The sequence below is a fragment of the Hemitrygon akajei genome, chromosome 11, assembly GCF_048418815.1.
Source record: "Hemitrygon akajei chromosome 11, sHemAka1.3, whole genome shotgun sequence".
Taxonomy (NCBI): domain Eukaryota; kingdom Metazoa; phylum Chordata; class Chondrichthyes; order Myliobatiformes; family Dasyatidae; genus Hemitrygon; species Hemitrygon akajei.
Window position 1 is genome coordinate 28,835,833 of NC_133134.1, and position 20,966 is coordinate 28,856,798.

General features: G+C 40.4%; 1 protein-coding gene across 1 annotated transcript in view; it reads left to right on the top strand.

Moving 5' to 3' along the window:
• xylt1 (xylosyltransferase I) overlaps positions 1–20,966 on the top strand; it is a 261,499-nt gene that overhangs the window by 188,643 nt on the left and 51,890 nt on the right. Inside the window, exon 6 of the mRNA XM_073060531.1 lies at positions 17,897–18,113. Within this exon, the coding sequence (XP_072916632.1) occupies positions 17,897–18,113 (217 nt within the window). The remainder of the gene's footprint in view (positions 1–17,896; positions 18,114–20,966) is intronic.

A 20,966-nucleotide genomic window follows, 5' to 3' on the forward strand; every position in this document is an offset into this window, starting at 1 on the left:
ATCCCTGCATGCCCTGACTAATCAAGAATCTGTCAACATCTGAGTTAAATATACATAAGGAGTTGGCCTCCACAGATGCCTGTGGCAACAAATTGCACAGATTCATCACACTCTGGCTGAAGTAATTACTCATTATCTCCATTCTAAAAGGACACCCCTCTTTTCTGAGGCTGTGTCTTCTGGTCTTCTCTCTCTCACCATAGGAAACATCCTCTCCACATCCACTCTATCAAAGCCTTTCACTACTCAATAGGTTTCAATTAGGTCATCCTTCATTCTTCTGAATTCCAGTGAATACAGGCCCAAAGCAATCAAGCAGTCTTCAAATGACAAAGCATTTAATCTTGAAATCATTTTTGTGAACCTCCTTTGAATCCTCTCCAGTTTCAGCACAACCTTGATAAGATAAAGGCCCCAAAACTGCTCACAATACTCCAAGTGAGGCCTCACCAGTGCTTTATAAAGTCTCAACATTACATCCTTGCTTTTATATTCTACTCCTCTTTAAATTAATGCTAACATCGCATTCGCCTTCTTTACCACAGACTGAACCTGCAAATTAACCTTTAGGGAATCCTGCACAAGGACTCCCAAGTCCCTTTGTACCTCAGATTTTTGTATTTTCTCTCCATTTAGAAAATAGTTAACACTTTCATTTCTTCTATCAAAGTGCATGACCATACTCTTCCCAACACTGTATTCCATCTGTCACTTCTTTGCCCATAATCCTAATCTGTCTAAGTCCTTCTGTAGCCTCTCTACTTCCTCAAAACTACCTGCCCCTCCACCTGTCTTCATACCGTCTGCGAACTTTGCAACAATTCCATTATCCAAATCATTGACATATAACGTAAAAAGAATCACTCCCAGCATGGACCCCTGTGGAACACCACTAATCACTGGCAGCCAACCACAGAAGGCTCCCTTTATTCTCACTCTTTGCCTCCTGACAATCAGCCACTGCTTTATCCGTGCTAGAATCTCTTCTGTAGTACCATGGACTCCTAGCTTGTTAAGCAGCCTCATGTGCGACACCTTGTCAAATGCCTTCTGAAAATCCAAGCACACAACATCAAATGATTCCCATAAAAAACACAAAATGCTGGCAGAACTCAGCAGGCCAGACAGCATCTATGGGAGGAGGTAGTGACGTCACTACCTCCTCCCATAGATGATGTCTGGCCTGCTGAGTTCTGCCAGCATTTTGTGTTTTTTATTTATTTCCAGCATCTGCAGATTCACTCGTGTTGCCATCAAATGATTCCCCTTTGTCTATCCTGCTTCTTATTATTAAAATACATATATGTCACCATATTCACTCCTGGGATTTATTTCCTTACAGGTGTACTCAATATATCCAATAACCATAATAGAGTCAATGAAAGACTATACCAACTGGGCACACAACCAGTGTGCAAGAAACAACAAACTGTGAAAATGCAAAAAGAAAGAAAGAAAAATAAACAAACAAACAAACAAGCAATACAAAATGGTGGTGGAGGCGGATACAATAGGGTCTTTTAAGAGACTTTTAGATAAGTACATGGAACTTAGTAAAATGGAGAGCTATAGGTAAGCCTAGTAATTTCTGAGGTAGGGACATGTTCGGCACAACTTTGTGGGCCAAGGGGTCTGTATTGTGCTGTAGGTTTTCTATGTTTCTAAACCAAGAACATGAGTTGAAGAGACCTTGAATGTGAGTTCTTAGGTTGTGAGAATATTTCAGTGATGGAACAGTTGGTTACTGCTACACTACAGCACATGCATGCCATATCAGTAACCACATGACAACTGGTACTGAGAGCAGTTGTGGAACTATTGAGTGAGAAAGATTGTTTCATCTTTTTTATCTAAAAGGATGATTTAGGTAATGGCTAAATAAAAGGCAGAATATCAGAAAAGGCAATACAGCATTTGCATTTAAGTTCAAATGAACATTCACTTCAGTTTATATTTTAGTTTCTTTCTAAATGATTACATTCCACATATCATTTGTACTAAAGGTGTTGAAAAGTTGAATTAGATATTTAGTTGCATTAGGTTACCAGATTTGTACAACTTTGATTTGTAAGAAAAATGACATTTATAGGAAATGATGGTCTGTTCAAAACCAATGTACACCTCCACATTCATTCAGCTGTTATCCCATTATTTTAATGAAACAACTTAGACAGCAAATTAGACAGAAAATTCTTCCTCAGATCTGCCAGTGATCTACACTTACATGTGTTAAATATGTGTCATAGAAATGTATATATAATGAACTGTGCTTCCAAAATTTTAATTGAAGTCAAAATTTCAGAAGTGGAGCTCGTGCATTATTTGCTGTACCATGCATCCACTTCTAATAGCACACACTAAGGGAATTCAGTTAAATTGCCCTATTCTGATGTCTATATTCTAGACATCCTCCTAACCTTCCAAATCTGGCCATTATCAGCTTGTCCTTTTCTTCTTCACATGCTGCTCCAGATCTTCCCTTACTGAATATAACCCATTAGCTCTTTTTTTTAACCAGTCAAACTGATTGAAGTGATCAGGTCTATTAATTTCAATCCATTAAATGAATGGATTATCTATGGGATAATCCAGTTATTTTATCACAATGCCCACCTGGCCATTCAGAAGAAAATCATTGTTTTTGTTCTACAAACATTATACTCTGGATTCCATTAAAATACCTCACCCTAAGTTGGAGAATGGTGGAAATTTTCATTGATTACCTCTATAGAGTTTCAATGCCAAATGTACATTTATATCTCCCTGCCTCTGCTGGGATAAGTGCTGATTATTTCTTGTGTACATTCTGCTGGAAACCTTGACCCTGCCAACCTTTACCCATCTCCCCACTCCCAGGGTTATCCCATGGAAATGGGAGAAGTGGTCCTGTGAAAGGAAAGGGTGTTTTAGTATCTCAGGCTGCCTTATTTCCAACCCCCCCCCCCCCCCACCGTGCCCCAAATCTATGTACTGACTGGTTAGCTTATTACTCCCAGTATCTGATGCAGCCTGTCCCACTTAGCTCTGCTCTTGTTGCGGAGTCATTTCTGGCTGGATTTTTCTCTTCAGTAGAATTGAATTCTCTCTTGACCTTGGCAAATCTATGACTGTTGACCCAGAAAAACAGATTGAAGTTATGGTGAAGCCATGACAGCATTTGGAACGTTATGTTTTCTCTAACACACTAAGGTGTGGATTCCATTCATTATGTTCACTGCTGATTGTTCTAAGTTGAGAACCAATCTGGATCAATGAACATTTTGTTGCTCCTGTTTTCGAAATACCCTAAAACCAAATTGTGAATGGAAGTTTTGTAGAATCAATACAGTTACTAACCATAAAACGATTAATAATGTATCGTGAATTATTAACAACTAAATTACATTTCAACTAACTTTGCTTCTGCAAATAAATATTTCTAATTCATGGTCGCACATAGACAGCAAGGCAATGTTTATTTTTTCTCCTCGGCTTGCACTCAGCCCGGATGGGACTAAATTTCTCAGGATTTGGTTAATTTTCAGTTACAGTGCACTGGAAGAAACCCATGGAAGTGACTCGGAAATTGCCAGAAGGATTAGTTTGGAACCAAATGCCATAGGTTTTAAACAAATGACAAAAAAAAGAATGAAGGCTGAAGGTACACCATGATTAGGAATAGAAAAGGGACTGCCACACAAGTTTTTACTGCTCAGCACTTCTGAAGGCCAATGACCTTGATACTGGAAAAGGTCACATGGCCCCATGAGACTGCCTTATCCGTCACCATTCAATTAGACCTCATCTTGGTCTCAGCTCCACTTACTTGCCTAATTCTCACAACATTTAATTCCACCAGTATTGCCAAAAAAAAAACCCAATCTGTCTCAGCTTCGACCACATTCAAAGGTACAGTCTCCATAGCTCTCTGGTAGGGAATGCCACAGTCCTCTGAGAGGAAAAGTCTCCTGTTTGTCTCTGTCTTAAACATGTGACCCTTTAATTTGAAATGATCTCCTCGCTCTAGATTCTTCCAATGAGAAAAAACATTACTCCCAGCTTCAAGCCCTTTTTCAGAAGCTTGTCTGTTTCAATAAGGTTACTTTACATTCTTCTGAACCCCAATGAGCAATAAACTGACCTGGACAACATTACTTTTAGAGCAAGACCTTCATTCCATGATGCAACCTACTGAAACATCTGTGAAATGTTTTCAAATGCAATACGTCTGTTTTTAGAAAAGGAGACCAAAATAGTACATAGGCCCTGTTTAGTAATGGCAGAATTTCTTTGTAGTGCATCTCTCCTGTAATAAGTAGATGCTCTCTCCTGCTGTGCGTACATTTACATCAAATTCAGCTATGACTACAGCATCAGTTCGGCTTTGCTACGTGACTGCCCTCTGAAAACTTGTTAATTATTGTGCAAACAACTTGCAATTCGAGCACCTGCAGACAGCAGAGAGAGTTACTGTTTTGGCAGATAGAATGGCATTAGTGTGCTTACTCAAGTTGACAAACCAGAATTAGGAGCTTAGTATGCCCTGTGTGAAATGTCAGATTACCATAGACTGTTTCATAGCTTCTGGCAAGCATGTCTGCCTTTTTAATAGTTCACGTTCAGAAATATTCTTGTCAGCCCAGTTTTATGCTTGATTTACACCAAAATAGTAGCTAAATTCAAGCCAACGATATTGTTCTTGGGCACCCTCCTTGGATGGGCACAGGCATCTAAAGTAATGAGTGGGTTGTTATACTCCAGCATGGCAGTGGCCTCATCAACTGCAGGTTTTCTTGCTGAACTTAGCATTTCAAGTCAGGTTCTTTCTCCTACCTATTCAAAATGATAGCTTGTGAAGGTCGCTTTAGCTGTTGCCTCGATTGGCTCTTAGGCCTGTTTGGGATATGGCTTTGCATTGTACAGTATAATTCTCTATTCTGTTCACAGTATTGTGAAGGGCATCAAGGATAGGCTAAGTATTTATCTGTTTTACAGTCTGGTTCAGTGCTCCATTCTGTGCATCCCTCAGTCAGATTGATGTGATAATGTGCAAATTCAGGGATAATAATGATTTAGCTTCATTATTGATTTTCTGATTGGCTGCTCAGTGTGATAGTTCAGTGGTAATTCACTTCTTGAGTGTACTTTAAAAAAAAGTGAGAGAAAATTTTACAGAGGGAAAGATAAATCCTTCAACATCAGGACACTTTTATTTTCTCATGCTATTGATTTTTAAAAATTGTGAGCATCAACAGTAGGGAACTGGCCTTGAACACATTTCAAGATGAAAAGTGTGAGGGAGTTAATTAACCAAAGTAGAACTCGTCAATGCCTCAGGGTCCTTTACTAAGTGTATTTCATTTGTGCACATCTCCACAGCTTTCTCCCAGTCACTGTTCCCTAAATGGGTTTGTGGCATCTGGAGTGCACACCAGAGGTTCAAATTAAGGTAGAAAAACAAAGAACAGAAGGACATTAAAGTTCATTATTTTTCATAACTGAGTTTTAAAAATTGCACTGGGAGTGAGACTTGTTCTTCTGTCAGTTTGACAAGAAACAGGCAACCTATTACATTGTATCACTTCTTTCTGATAGAGGGACTGGATTGATTTTCTTAATAACTTTTTTAACTCTAGTGCAAGAGGAAATGAAAAATACTAGCATTGAGTCAGTGGTAAGGAAGGCAAATGCAATGTTACTGTTCATTTTGAGAGGGTTAGAACCTAAGGGCGAGGACGAACTGCTCAAGCTTTATTACCATAGACCACACTTGGGGTATTGGGAGCAGTTTTGGACCCCTTAACTAGGAAAGGATGTACTGGCATTGGAGAGGGTCCTGAGCAGTTTCCACAGAATGATCTCAGAAATAAAAAGGTTAACATAAGAAGAGCTTTTGATAGCTATGGCCCAAACTTTCTGGAGTTTGAGGGGGAATCTCATTGAAATTTATCAAATATTGAAAGGCATTGATAGGGTGGACATAGAGAGAATGTTTCCTATAGTGGTGGTGGTGGGGGGGGGTGGGGTGGTGTAGGACCAGAGCCTCAGAATACAAGTATGTCTCTTTAGAACAGAGATGAGGAGGAATTGCTTTAGCCAGAGCTGCTGGATCTGTGGAATTCATTACCCAGATAGTTGTGGAGGCCAAGTCATTGGGTATATTTAAAGTGAAGTTTGATAGATTCTTGATGAGTAAGGGGAAAAAAAAGTAATGGGGAGAAGGCAGGAGAATGGAGTTGAGAGGGATAATAAATTAGCCATGATGGAATGACGGAGCAGACACCATGGGCCAAAGGGCCTAATTCAGCTCCTATGTCTTATGATCTTATATAGATAACAGCCTTCACATCCCCAGAGATTTCAAAGTGCAGCAAATTGTATTTTGAATATACCCATTGCTGCAATTGCATCAGATAATTTGCAACAGGAAGGTTACATTAAAGCATTAATAGATTGATGGGGATATTTGTTTCAGACATTGGTTAGTAGATATACCGAGTTTTAGCCAGGAACCTCCTTACTGTAAAATAGTGCTGAGAGAACTCACATACCTACCTAAGTCAGTAAGTATTTTCTGCAAAGAATGGCAGCTCCAACTGTGCGGTCCTCCCTCACGGCTAAGCTCAAGTTTTTGTGCTCCGTTCTTGGAATGGAACATGAACCCACAACCTTCCAGTCAAGTCAAGTCACTTTTTATTGTCATTTCGACCAAAACTGTACACAGTTTTACACAGTAAAAACGAGACAACGTTTTTCAGGACTATGGTGCTTCATGAAACAGTACAAAAACCACACTGAACTACGTAAAAACAACACAGAAAAAAACTACACTAGACTACAGACCTACCCAGGACTGCATGAAGTACACAAAACAGTGCAGGCATTACAATAAATAATAAACAAGACAATAGGCATAGTAGAGGGCAGTAAGTTGGTGTCAGTCCAGGCTCTGGGTATTGATGGCCTGGGGGAAGAAACTGTTACATAGTCTGGTGCTTCCTTCCTTCCTTCCTTCTTCTTGTTTTACGGCGGTTGCTACCCAGCTTAATGGTGCATTACCACCACCTTCTGCTCCGGAGTGTGGATCAGACGATAGACTTAGATTCTAAATCCCTCATATAGTCTGGTCGTGAGAGCCCGAATGCTTCGGTGCCTTTTCCCAGATGACAGGAGGGAGAAGAGTTTGTATGAGGGGTGCGTGGGGTCCTTCATAATGCTGTTTGCTTTGCGGATGCAGCGTGTAGTATAAATGTCTGTAATGGTGGGAAGAGAGACCCCAATGATCTTCCCAGCTGACTTCACTATCCGCTGCAGGGTCTTGTGATCCGAGACGGTGCAATTTCTGAACCAGAGGCAGGATCATGAGCACTGAACGTTGTTACGCGCATTTCAAAGATGTACAGGTCAGCAGGTTGTTTGGTCACATGGGTGTAAATCACACCAAAGAACAGCGACAAATATAAAACTTTGGAGAAAATGCAGGGAAGCAAAAGAACAATGGAGAATGTGAGGACTTGGAGAAATACTGGCGATATGCACAGGAAGGTGAGGATGCTCATGGGTGCTAATTCATATGTATCCAGTGGGTGTTTGAAGGCGAAAGATGGTTCGATATTCAAGGTATACTGCCTAGATGGTCTGAATACATTGTCAACTTGTTTGAAGATGTGGAGGAGAGAAGCCAGTGGATGGCCCACTGATTATGAAATAAGAAGTTAAAGCAGCAGTAGAGTGAGGATAAGGAAAAGAAGAATAAGGTATTAGGAGCAGATGGCATTGCTATAGAAATGATTCAAGTGCTGGAAGATTTTGTGATTGAAAGGCTGACAGATTTACTGAATAAAATATATGATAGCAGGGACCACTATCCACAAGGACCCATGAACATCAACTGGCTGTAAAGCGGAATGACTAACTCTTCCTAGTTGCTACCCACGAAGGTCGAGGGGGACACAAATTCAACTGGGCAACAGTGGAGGTCATGGCACAAGCAAACATGGGGCATGCAAAAGAATTCCTGGAGGTGTGGTTTCTCATGAACAATTCTGTAAACCAGCATATAGAGCTCGATCCTCTTCATGAGCAGATGCAGGCAAAATTCCAGAGCACAATGCACGAAGTTTGCCACACAACCAATCAGCGATGAGGATTCCTGCCCACATCACAAATGAGTTTCCAAAATAATTTGAATCAGCTGATTGAAAAGTATGTAAAGGCCAAGCATTTGGAGGGTCCACCACAATCAACAGTGCGCTGACGATGTCCCCTTGCATGCTGATGAAACGTTTGCAAGTAAATTGCCAAGATTGGAAAACAACTCAACACAACCATCAACCACCTGAGCTACACATCTTCCAAGTTATTTCCAGTCTCTAGAGTTTACAGAGAATGGTGCGAGAAACCAAAAAAAAACATCCAGTGAGCAGCAGTTCTGTGGGTGAAAATTCCCTGTTAACAAGACAGGTCAGAGGAGTACGGACAGAGTGATTCTAGCTGACATTTTGCCAGCCAATTTCAAAACGTTTATCTGATTGAGAAAAGGATCAAGCACTATATTTATTCCCAGCATAAGCTGATGAAATGAAGACTGTTTATCTCAATATTAATCATTGTAAGGGTGTCTGATATCATGGTGACACTAGTGGTCTAAATAATCTCTTTTTATGGCCTTTTTTCAAATAAGTCAAAACGTTTAAAAACATTTCATAAAATGACATTCACACCAAGATAAATAATTAGGTAGTAGCCAGAAGCTTTAATGGAGCACTTTGTAGGGCAAGAGAGAGATCTGGTGAGGCTAAGGAGAATTTGAGAGCACATGCCCAGCAGTAAGTACACGGCCACCAAGTGAGTAAGTGCTTTTATTCACTTATAAGCCACCAAGTGCTTTTATTCTGCAGGGGTTGGACTACGGATTGGAGGCATTGCTTAACTGCGTGTATGTACCCTAGTCAGCATGGAAAGGCATAATGGGAGAAGGAAACAAAATAAGTAATAGACAAGGCAACAAGGTTTTGAGTTAACTCAAGTTTACTTGCTGTGTTTATGAGATCTTGTCTTATTTATTACAACACAAGTGACTACATTTTAAAAAGACCATTATTGACTGTAAAGTCCTTTGGGATGTCCCGGTGCTGAGAAAAGTTTTATATGTATGTAAGTCTATCTTTCAACCATTGGATTAAATTTACTGTCAACTGATGCCCGCACTGTGATGTCGCCCCATCCAACCAAGTGGAGCAGTGTCAGGAGGGGACTGGAAAGTTAGAAACTCTGAGGGCAGGTTGTAAACAAGGTATTGAATATTCAGGGACAGAAGATAATGAGATGAAGGAATGGATATGTGAAGGAGAGATGAAAGAGTGTGGACATTAAAAAGATGGTGGAGGGGTAGGGCTCCATCATTGACCCGCAGACTGAGGACTAACAACATAGTGCAACAGCAGAACTGAGAGGGGAACTACAGGTTATTGAAATCCAAAGGGGAAGAGGAAATGAGCATTCTTAAACCAAAGCTTATCAGACCATGAAGTCCTACACTGGCACTATTAAGTGCAGAGTGAAGAGAAGGCTGAAGAAAGGTTGTGCATGCGGGCAGATGCATAAAACTCAAGCAGCGGGTGGGAGCAGTACATAGGATTGTTGGGCAGTCAAATTTCAAGCACTGACAGCCTCTTTCTCCAGGCTATGGTACTGCAAGTTTCAGCAGCTATGACACACATCACGGGGACAACAGAGCAGTAGTTAACAGCTCTCTCTCTCTCTCTCTCTCTCTCTCTCTCTCTCTCTCTCTCTCTCTCCACCACACTTTGATAGACACTCTGGCTCTGTGGCAGCTGTCTTTCTCCCTTGAGGAAGCAAACTAGCAAATCCCAGGATCTCTCTCTCTCTCTCTGTAGGTAGCAAACCCGGAAACTCAAGTCACAGTCATGTACTACTAGCAGGGAAGCAGGATCAGGCACCATCCCAGCTGAGACAGTTAAGAAGTATGAATTCTAAAGGGATCTTTGACTGTGGCTCACTGCAGCTGACACTTGGAGTCGTGTGGACATGGTGGGGAGCAACAATGCAACATCCTCTGACTGACACACGGCCGGATTGAAATGAGAGAATTCCCATTCTGGGATATGAATCATTCCCTGTCTTTACATACAATTTTAAAAGTAAAGTGCAGCTAAAGAACCCATGTGTGTCCCTGGTTGTAGACAAGAAAGTTTAATCCACAATAGTCAAGCTTTATTTTCTAACAGTTGGTTTACTGCAGTAGTCCAGAGATTGCAAGGCATTGTGCACAAATTCACCCAGGAGACAAAGTGAGGATGGGGCTGTGAACAGCTCCATTAACTGAGCAGCAAGATGATGCAGACTTGCTGGTGTGGAGTACACAGTGAAATTGCCTCCTTTGAAAGAGTCGGTCCACCTTGTTTTAATTTCCTGTTTGTTTTATTAGACTTGTGCTATCTACTTGTTTTATATGATTGCTAGATCGTTAATATAGAGATATAAGCTCCTAGCATTACAGGGTGGCCAAGAAAGCACACTCCAAGGTGATATGGGAGAAATAAAACCAAAACTGCAGTCAATTTACAAAGGGGCCATCTCAGTTCTAATACTCTATTGATCTATCTGTATTGTAGTTTGGCTCAGCGCTGTTGTTAGTGCTTATCATTTACACATTCTCCTTTCTTTAAGACATTGCAGTTAGTCCTATTCTAGCAATCGATATGATAAAAAGCTGTAAAATTGAACCTGAAGCACATTTCCAAATTTGCTTTTCTAACTCTAAAGAGAAAACAAATATCCAAGGGATTTTATCTTTCATTGGAGGGTTGAGTTAGTATCTTGACGCCTTCCTCAGCACATCCGTTTTGTGGGTTAGTATGCAGGTGACTAATGTGCTCTCAGCAAACAGATGAATCAGCAAAATATTTTAAGGAGATAATAAGTATTTCACCCAAGTGCTTTTCAACCCCTCAGCCATCCAGCAGGTAAAGGGAGCTTAGAATGGTTGAGCCTATGAAATAAGAACCTTTACAGCACCACTTGTGACTTCACGGAACAGGGATATTTTCCCTAACTTCCCAGTCTTCTCTGTTTATACACACTGCCTTTGCTGACTCCTTCCAGTAATTTCCCAAAAAGTTCCTGATCAACTAACCAACCGATGTTGTACCCAACATACAAATAGTCTCTCAAGTTTCACCACCTATTCATTGGGATGTGGAGGAAATTCATTCCTCTCTGTTTCTTGTCTGGAAAAAAAAACACTCCCTGCCCTATTCCAAGCAAACATTGGTGCCTCTGTGCAAGAGCAGGTTTAATCTGGCAGGATTTTATCTTCCTTCTGTGAGTATTTTTAGACCTATACTGTCAAAATTGATACAACTGTGAAATGGTAAATCTGAATTCTATCAGCTATAGCCGTTATTCGTTCACTGTGAAAACATGTTGTGGTAATACCATACGCTGACAGACCGTCTGATGTTTGAATCTCAAGAATCCAAGAATGGATTAGTTTAAAAAAAATCAACAGTAGGATTAAGGATTTTATTGCTTTCAAATATGATTCAATTTAAATTGGACAGATATGATAAAATATATGGATCACATAAGTTATAATTGAATCTTGAAAAAGAGTGATGACTTTACTGAGTTGGCAGCAGCGTAAGGGGGAAGCAGAAATGTATGCTTCAGAACTGATCAACTGGGATTATTAAAGGATTCCTTAGGCTGTCCAGTTGCAGAGTATTACCAGCATGTGTGTAGGTAGATAATTAATATTTAATCTCATATGCAGAAGCTGATCCTGCTTCTCTTCTAGCTTCATCTTTGATTAAATACACAAACTAAATCCAATTGTTGAACCAGCACTAAAAAGATAATTAACAGTCAGCAGAGTTCTCACTGAACCTATTTCTTTACTGGCGGTGTTTCCAAACTTTGCATATTTCTTGTTTTGCCTCACTCATGCCACCACAAAATATTACCCTGTTTCTGTCTAATATGCTGTATTGCCTTTCTCACATCCCTCAGCTGGGCAAGACTATCATTGCCAAATATGTGTCGGTCAACTGGGCGCTAAGAAAAATAGAGTGATAACGGGAGCGGTCTCCTTAATATCTAGATTTTGGAGGTTCTGCTAAGTAACAGTTTTGTAAAGAGCAGCCTTTTTGAGCTGGGAAACAGCAAATCTGAATAGACAAGAGGACAGTTCAGTGTCTTTTGTTATCTGAAAGGAAGGAGTAATGCAGCTCAAAAAGGCGGACCAGTGTTTGTATTAAAAGTACATGCTCACCCATACACCACAGATAGAAGCAGCCATTGTGCTCCGATGGTCTGTACTGGTGCTGATGATACATAAAGGCCTCCTTTCTGCTTTTCAATTCATCGTAGCAGTACATCTTGTTTTTCCTCCCCTTGAATTATCAAATGTTGTCACACTAACAGAGGCTACTCAGCCCTCAGTAACTTTGTTGGCTCTTTGAAAGAGATATCCAGTTAGTCCCATTTCTCCGCTTTCTCTGAAAACTACGGCAGTTGTTTTCCCTTTTTGAGAGTTCAACCATTCCTTCTATGAAGATTATCACTGTTTTTGTTAACTTCCACATCTGAACAATTTTTTCCTCATAGCTTTAGTTTAGAGACTAGAATCTTATCTAATCTCCCCATAGCATATAATGACTTAAATATTAATGAATGAACAAATGTTCAATTCAGAGATGTAGATGTTAGGGTTAGTAAGTGTGGGCATGCTACATTGGCACCAAAAGCATGGCGACACTTGAGGTTGCCCCCAGCACATCCTCGGACCGTGTTGATCATTGATGCAAACAACGCATTTCACTGTATGATATACATGTGATAGATAAAGCCAATCTTAACAGACAAAGAAGGATTGGCAGAGCTAACAAATTTCAAAATGGCAGTGATGATTCATGTGCATCTATAATGCATTAAAAGAGATCTATAATATATGCTGGTGAATGCTGAAAATATTCAACAGTTCAAGTAGTTCTGTACGATTCTTCATCAGAACTGCCTATTTAAATTAGTCATGTTGTAATTGCAGCCTCCTGCCAGTGGTGGCAGTGTGCTCCATCAGTTTAAATGGCAGTAACCTAATCCATTTTAAACATTCCATAGTCTGTCCAAAATATTTACAGTTTCATAATCTAGAGCCCAATCATTGATGGGATTGATTTGATGTACATTCTACTCTGTTTTTAGAGGCTATTTGAATCTGCAAAAACCATCCTTTTGTGGTCCAATGCAGTTTCTTTTTTTTGTGTCTCGTATCTCCTAATTTGGTTAAAAAGATGCAATTATCTACCTTATTCTACCCTCTAAATAGTATAATTTAGTTGATAACTGCCCTTTAATGGCACACAATATTTATTCCTGTCTTCTAGTGAATAAATTCCTTCATTCTGCACTAATATTTTTCATTAAACTTGAGTTTAAATGTGGATTTGTGGCCTTAGTTGTTGCGTGGACCGGGCCCTCGTGCCTTGAGGTCGCCTTCTACAGTCACCTGACACCAGAGGCGACGTGGCGCAGCGGGCGTCCATGCTGGGTTGGGGGCTGGCCCCTCCCTTCGGTGCTGCTTTCCAGTGCTTACTCAATGGAAGACGAGCTGGATTGCATTCATCTGCAGCTGCACTAGCGCATGATGATCGAACTGTTGCATGCTTGTCCTTGTCCCATCAATCTGCAGGGCATGACACTCAGGGGCATGGGCTATATTTTTTGTGACTGTACTGTATGTTTACTACCTGTGCTTTGTATGCCTTATGCTATGTATGGATGCTGGTACTGTGTTTTGCACCTGTGTTTCATTTGGCTGTATTCATGTATGGTTAAACTTGAACTATACTGTTTGCCCAATGGCTTTGCAGACCGTTTATTTATATTTATTATTATTATTAAGATACATCATGGAATAGGGCCTGCAGGCCTTTCAAGCCACACCTCCCAGCAACCCCCAATTTAATCCTTACTTAATTACGGGATAACTTACAATGGTCAATTAATCTACCAAATGGAGCACCCAGAGAAATCCCACACTGTCATGGGGAGAACGTACCAACTTCTTACAGGCAGGGGCAGGAATTGAACCCGGGTTGCTGGTACTGTAAACCATGGTGCTACTGTGCCATTTAGTAACATTTAGTTCTTTTTTTTGTGTATTTCTATCCAAATGCCACAATATGACAATGAGTCTTTTAGAACCTGCTACTATTTTCTAAATTGAAGCAATTCAGGATCATGTTGGGAAGGGTTTTCCTTGCCACTGATGTAGGAAAAGCCAAGCAATTTAGCTTGTTGTGTTTTTAATGTACTGTGCTGTGCTACAAAAAGCTAATTTTCATGACATTTATACCATGTCTACTCATGACAATAAATTTGAAACTTGATCCTTGTGTAACATAAGATCCTCCATTATTAAATGAATCTACTTGAAATATATTCCATTAGTTGTAACACACTTATCAAACCGAGGTTGTGAAAAGCCCTTTACAAAAGCTAGTCTTTCTTTTGTCAGAGGCAGATGACGCTGGGTGCCTTCACATCCCTGGAAGAAACTTAAGCATATGTTGCTGTTCAAATTCATTAAACACTGACATGGTTGGGATCCTCTGAAAACATACAAAGCTCTTCTCTGATGCTCCTACAACACACAAAAGCAATTTATGGAGACATTTTGGATTGGGTTAAAACAATTATAAGAGACTATTGACGCAGAAAGCAAAAGGAAAGACTTTATACCAGTTGCTCAGTCCCAGTAATGAAATACTGCTTGTCCTTCTGCAGTGTAACTCGTGCAAGTCACTATAGATCTTTGTTTTCAATTGCTTTAGTTGAGTTTCCATTTGTACAGAAATGTCCCAGCCAGAAGAGTTAAAGTCATGATCAAGCTGTGTTTGACTTTTGCCTTTGTCGGTTAATTAGTGAGATTTATAACTTTGCAACGACCTGATTAAATTGCCTCTTGCTATATAAATTTAATGAGCAGGATGCACTACAGATGTGAAATGGCACCAATTTAAGGGGAAAAGACTTAAAGGCAATAATTCAAGCCAAAATTGAGGTTAATGCTGTGTATCTTGTTAAATCCTTGAAATAATTTTATGCAAGCGAGGAACATGTTTCATGAATGTAGAGTGACTCTTTTATTTTCAAGGTTGTCAGCTTCAGAAAAAAAAGATACAGTTAGGTGAAAATATCTGCAAATCATACAATTTCTATTTGCTGCTATGAAATGAGTTAAATGGATCAATGTACTTTGCTTAATTTTCATTCGGCAAAATAGTGATCTAAGCACACGCCTAGAATACTGTTCCAAACACCAAAATCTCTCTGCACTGTCAAGCAGCACTAAGAGGGAGTGAGAATTAGCCTTGAACTGAGGAACAACACCCCCAAACTCTGGAGTAGTCAAGTTATTTGAGTTACTTAGTTGTGAAGATTCATTCCACAATATTAGCTTGGAGAAATGCTGGAGAAGAAATTATCAATTTCAACTGTTTCCTTGGCCCACAAATTTTGCAAAATGCAAATTAAAATAATATTGTTTATGTTGAGAACTTCCCATGGCTGTTATAAGAAGAATTTGTTTTGATTAGCAACGAACAGACTGCTCTTGGGAAATTTATATACTCACAAACCAATCAGTCCTACCACTGGACATATGAAGGTCACAAATCAGCATCATGTTAATGTAGATAAGACCATGATGGGAATGCTGCCCATTTCAACCACAGTAAAGCTGAGTTTTCTTTCACTGGGAATGAGCGATGGAGCCTTAAAATTTATTATCCATTTCAGTATTCGTGATGGAAATTTGTTCCCCTCTGTTTGAACTGGAGCAGTGGCACAGTAAGCTAGCGTGTGGTACTTGTATGGTGGGGTAAAGCTAAGGTGGTGAAGCCCCACCTAGAGCATGTGTGATTTTAATGTTTGCCCCATAATGCAATTGGGTGACTCTCAAACTGAGCATCAAACTGCAGTGTTCTGTTTCAATTGGGGCAGCTTGGTAGCGGGTCACGTAACGTGCCACTGACCCACCCGGGTTCAGTTCTGCTGCTGCCTGTAAGAACTTTCAACATTCTCCCGGTGACCACATGGGTTTCCTCCTACATCCCAAAAACATACAGGTTAATAGGCATTAATTGGTCACATGGGTGTATCGGTCAGCACCATCTCATGGGCTGGAATACGCTGTATCTTTAACTAATGAGTTAAAAAAGTAAAAGGTGGGGTGTTGTGGGGGGGGGGGGGGGGATGGTGATTGCAGTGGAAATGACTCATTTAAATATTTATAGTGGGTTTCTATGATGCAAATCACACCTGGATGAGATTTTAAATAGGCTGTTCTGCTCCACTCAGCTTCCAGCTGGACAAAACTTCACTGGATTGGCTTCACAGATAGATGGGTATGAGCAGAAGCAGTGCAAAGAGACATTAAGGTGCAAGAACTCAGTTGGTAATGGTCTGTGGGATTTTGTGCTGGGATTTCCAAGGGATTTCTGGGAATGGCTGTTCTCCCTGATTCCTTGGGATCATTGTTTTGGAAGTGGTGAAAATGGCAGGAAGAGTCACAGGCTATTTGACCCATGCCAACCATCAAGCATGTATATGCACTATTGCGTGAAAGCAACAGTTACTGCTGAGGCCCTTGGACTGAGCATTTGTACATCTTTTTATAACAACTGTAAATTCTTGGAGTCTAGGAGCACGTATGTGAAAAGTGTAAAACCAGCATAATGGAAAAGAAGAATAGAAACCGTGGAAAATATTTGGAGGGGAAAGTGTAGAGTCAAGAAAGACCTTGATTCTGCCATTAACTTACACTAACCTACTTATACATCAATGATAATGATCTCAGACTTCCATCTTAATGAGCAATAATTCAATAATTCAGTGGTTGTTTAACCATGTGAATCATTGCACTCTCTTATTTGTGACCAGTAATCTACAGATTATCGTGTTCAAGCCACAGCCAAAATCTCTGCACTTCACAGGATTCATTAAAACATCCATTCAATGCTGCTTGTAATTCTCCCTGTCTCCTATCTGGCTTCACTCCAGCTATGTGTTCATAGAGTCACATGACATGGAATCAGCCCTTCACAGTTGGGATCAGAACCTCATTAGAGGTAACCCATACTTGGACTTTACACAACAGAACTGGCAACGCAGGTCAACCTAGATTTTGAAAAAAGATGTTGCACAAAGGTCGGTAGTCTTTGTAACACCTCTGAGATTACATTGACTTAAATTATTAGCTCAGCACCAGTATTTCTTAAATCATTTCCACGGGTCTGTAATGATTTAAGTTGCTGAGGCAGGTATATTAACAACATGCAAAAGGCACATGGACAGATATAGGGATATGGGCCAGATGCAGGCAAATAGGACCAGCTTCAATAGGAATCTTGGTCAGTGTGAACTAGTTGGGCTGAGCGGCCTGTTTATGTGGCACGTTTTGCACACGTTGCATTAAAAACAAGTGACATGATCCGACAGTGCTGAAATAACACAGTGTGGCAATCTGTGAAGACTAGAGAATGCAACAGTTCAAACCGTTACGCATTGCCGGTCGTGACTCACTGCGTGGAAAGACTAAGCATTGCAGATATTTTGATGTGTTTAATGAAGGAGATGAATGACCTTTATTCATGATATCATTTAAATGTTGTTTACAATAGAATTCTGGTAGTAGTCATTAAAATACTGAGCTGCTGCATTTGTTGAGTGTAATGATAACTGAAAGTTGAACTTCCCTGTTTGATCTGCTTTTTGTAACCAGTCCCAATCTCAGCGAGGTTTTGTTTATTTCTCTCTTCCCATAACACTCCATGAACTACCGTTCACCTCACAATCTCCTATTTTCCTCCATTTTCTGTCCTCACCTCAGGTTCATAAGAAAACAAGGACTGGACCGGATTTTCTTCGAATGTGACACACACATGTGGCGCTTAGGAGACCGGAAAATCCCAGAGGGCATCACTGTAGATGGCGGTTCGGACTGGTTCCTCCTGAATAGAAAATTTGTTGAATATGTAAACTACTCAGAAGATGAACTGGTGACCCATATGAAGAGATTTTATGCCTACACCCTGTTACCAGCTGAGGTATGCCGTAGCAGCAAAACTGTTTGATATCGTGGTGTTTGTTTATCAATTGTCTCTCCACGTCCACTGGATTTACTTAACATGAAGCACTAAGGTACATTGATTTAAAGGCAACAATAAAGTTCAGCCTATTTGAAACCCACTTATATGATGCCCACTTGAAGATCCAGTAGGCACCATACATGCATAGGAAGAAGTCTGAGGAAGTGTTTGCATTGGCACTTTAAAAACCCATGGTGTGGCAGCCTGTAGCTGCAGTTAACCTCATAATGTACCATCTTACAGAGGGAAGTCCAATGTGTTTTAACAGCAGCAGTTTCACTGTTGCAGTTTCACTGGGAATTGTTTCAATTCTGACTACCATGAGAATTTCCACATTTTAAAAATAGCATCATTTTTCATTTCCATGCTTGCTGAAGAGATGGTACTTATTTAAAATTACGTATTCTCAATGTGCTATATGGTTTATATCTGCTGAACGGGAACCACAACCCAAAACAGTCATTTCTATTCTAACTTTCTCCAAGGGTTCTTCCTTCTAAACTTCCTAAGCAGCATGTTGTAATAACATTAAGTACTTATGCTATGAATCATTTAACACAATATTAATATTTTGTAAATTCAGAATGAGATTCCAGGCCTGAGATGCCAGTCAGATGATGGGATAAAATTGGAAATGGTTCCAATTTGACATTGAGCAAGAATCGTACATGCGGTCTTCACTTCCATGTATCATGAATTCTGGGGTTTTCAGTCTTCATTGATTTGATATTTTAATACATACACTCAGTGGCCACTTTATTAGGTATAGCTTCCAACCCAGTGTGATCTTCTGCTACTGTATCCCATTCACATCAAGGTTGGATGTGCTTTGCATTCAGAGGTGCTTATCTACACACCACTGTTGTAACATGTAGTTATTTGAGTTAATGTCACCTTCCTGTCAGCTTGAACCAGTCTGGCCATTCTCCTCTGACCTCTCTCATTGTGGGGTGCCACAGGGCTCGGTATTGGGACCACAGCTGTTTACGATTTACATCAAAGATTTAGATGAAGGCATTGAGAATAACATCAGCAAGTTTGCTGATGATACTAAGCTGGGTGGCAGTGTGACATGTGATGAGGATGTTAGGAGAATTCAGGGTGACTTGGATAGGCTGAGTGAGTGGGCAGATACTTGGCAGATGATGTTTAATGTGAATAAGTGTGAGGTTATCCACTTTGGGAGTAAGAACAGGAAGGCAGATTATTATCTGAACAGTGTAGAGTTAGGTAAGGGAGAAATACAAAGAGATCTAGGAGTCCTTGTTCATCAGTCACTGAAGGTGAATGAGCAAGTGCAGCTGGCAGTGAAGAAGGCTAATGGAATGTTGGCCTTTATTACAAAGGAAACTGAGTACAAGAGCAAGAAAATCCTTTTGCATTTGTACAGGCCCTGGTGAGACCACACCTGGAATATTGTGTACAGTTTTGGTCTCCAGGGTTAAGGAAGAACATCCTGGCTATAGAGGAAGTGCAGCGTAGATTCACGAGGTTAATTCCTGGGATGTCCGGACTGTCTTACGCAGAGAGGTTAGAGAGACTGGGCTTGTACACGCTGGAATTAAGGCGATTGAGAGGGGATCTGATTGCAACTTATAAGATTATTAAGGGATTGGACAAGATAGAGGCGGGAAATATGTTCCAGATGCTGGGAGAGTCCAGTACCAGAGGTCATGGTTTGAGAATAAGGGGTAGGTCATTTAGGACAGAGTTAAGGAAAAACTTCTTCTCCCAGAGAGTTGTGGGGTTCTGGAATGCACTGCCTCAGAAGGCAGTGGAGGCCAATTCTCTGGATGCTAATTCTCTGGATGCTTTCAAGAAGGAGTTAGATAGGTATCTTACGGATAGGGGAATCAAGGGATATGGGGACAAGGCAGGAACCGGGTATTGATAGTAGATGATCAGCCATGATCTCAGAATGACGGTGCAGGCTCGAAGGGCCGAATGGTCTACTTCTGCACCTATTGTCTATTAACAAGGCATCATTGCCATCAAAACTGTTGTACATGAAAGTCCCAGGAGATCAGCACTTTCAGAGATACTCAAACCACCCTATCTGGCACCAACAACCATTCCATGGTTAAAGTCGCTGAGATCACATTTCTTCCCCATTCTGATGTTTGGTCTGAACAACAAATGAACCTCTTGACCATGATTTTATGCACTAAGTTGCTGCCACGGGATTGGCTGATTAGATATTCACATTAAAGAGCAGGTGTACCAAGTAAAGTGGCCATTGAGTGTGTAACTCAACATAACGTAAGAAAGTGCATTGGTGAAGTCTGTCACACGCTCTCTAGTCATAATTATACCAGTGTAAGTACCCAGAATAGTGAAAATCCTTACTTTCTTCTCGAATTGAAATGCTTAACTTGTACTTGTATTTTCTAGTTACTGTCATTGTTCGTACATTTCTTTTGTTCTTGTAAACACTTGTTGAGTCATACAGCTCATCATTTTTTTTATAAGAACATACAAAATAGGAGCAGGAGTAGGTCATGTGGCCCATCGAACCTGTTCTGCCGTTCAATTAGGTCATCACTGATCTGGCCTAGGATTCAACTCTACCTACCTGCCTTTTCCTAATAACCTGTAATTCCTTGTCCAAAAATCTGTCTTGGTCTTTTAAAATGCTCATAATGACCTGAATGTAGAGAGTGACATAGTTCTGACATTTAATTTGGCTAAACTGTATTCTCTTCCCTTTTTAAAGCGTAGATTTTATGTATCTAGAGCCAGATAGGCCTCATATTCCAAACATTCACTCAGTAGATGTTCTGTGATCTCTATGATGTTCACATCACTATGGAA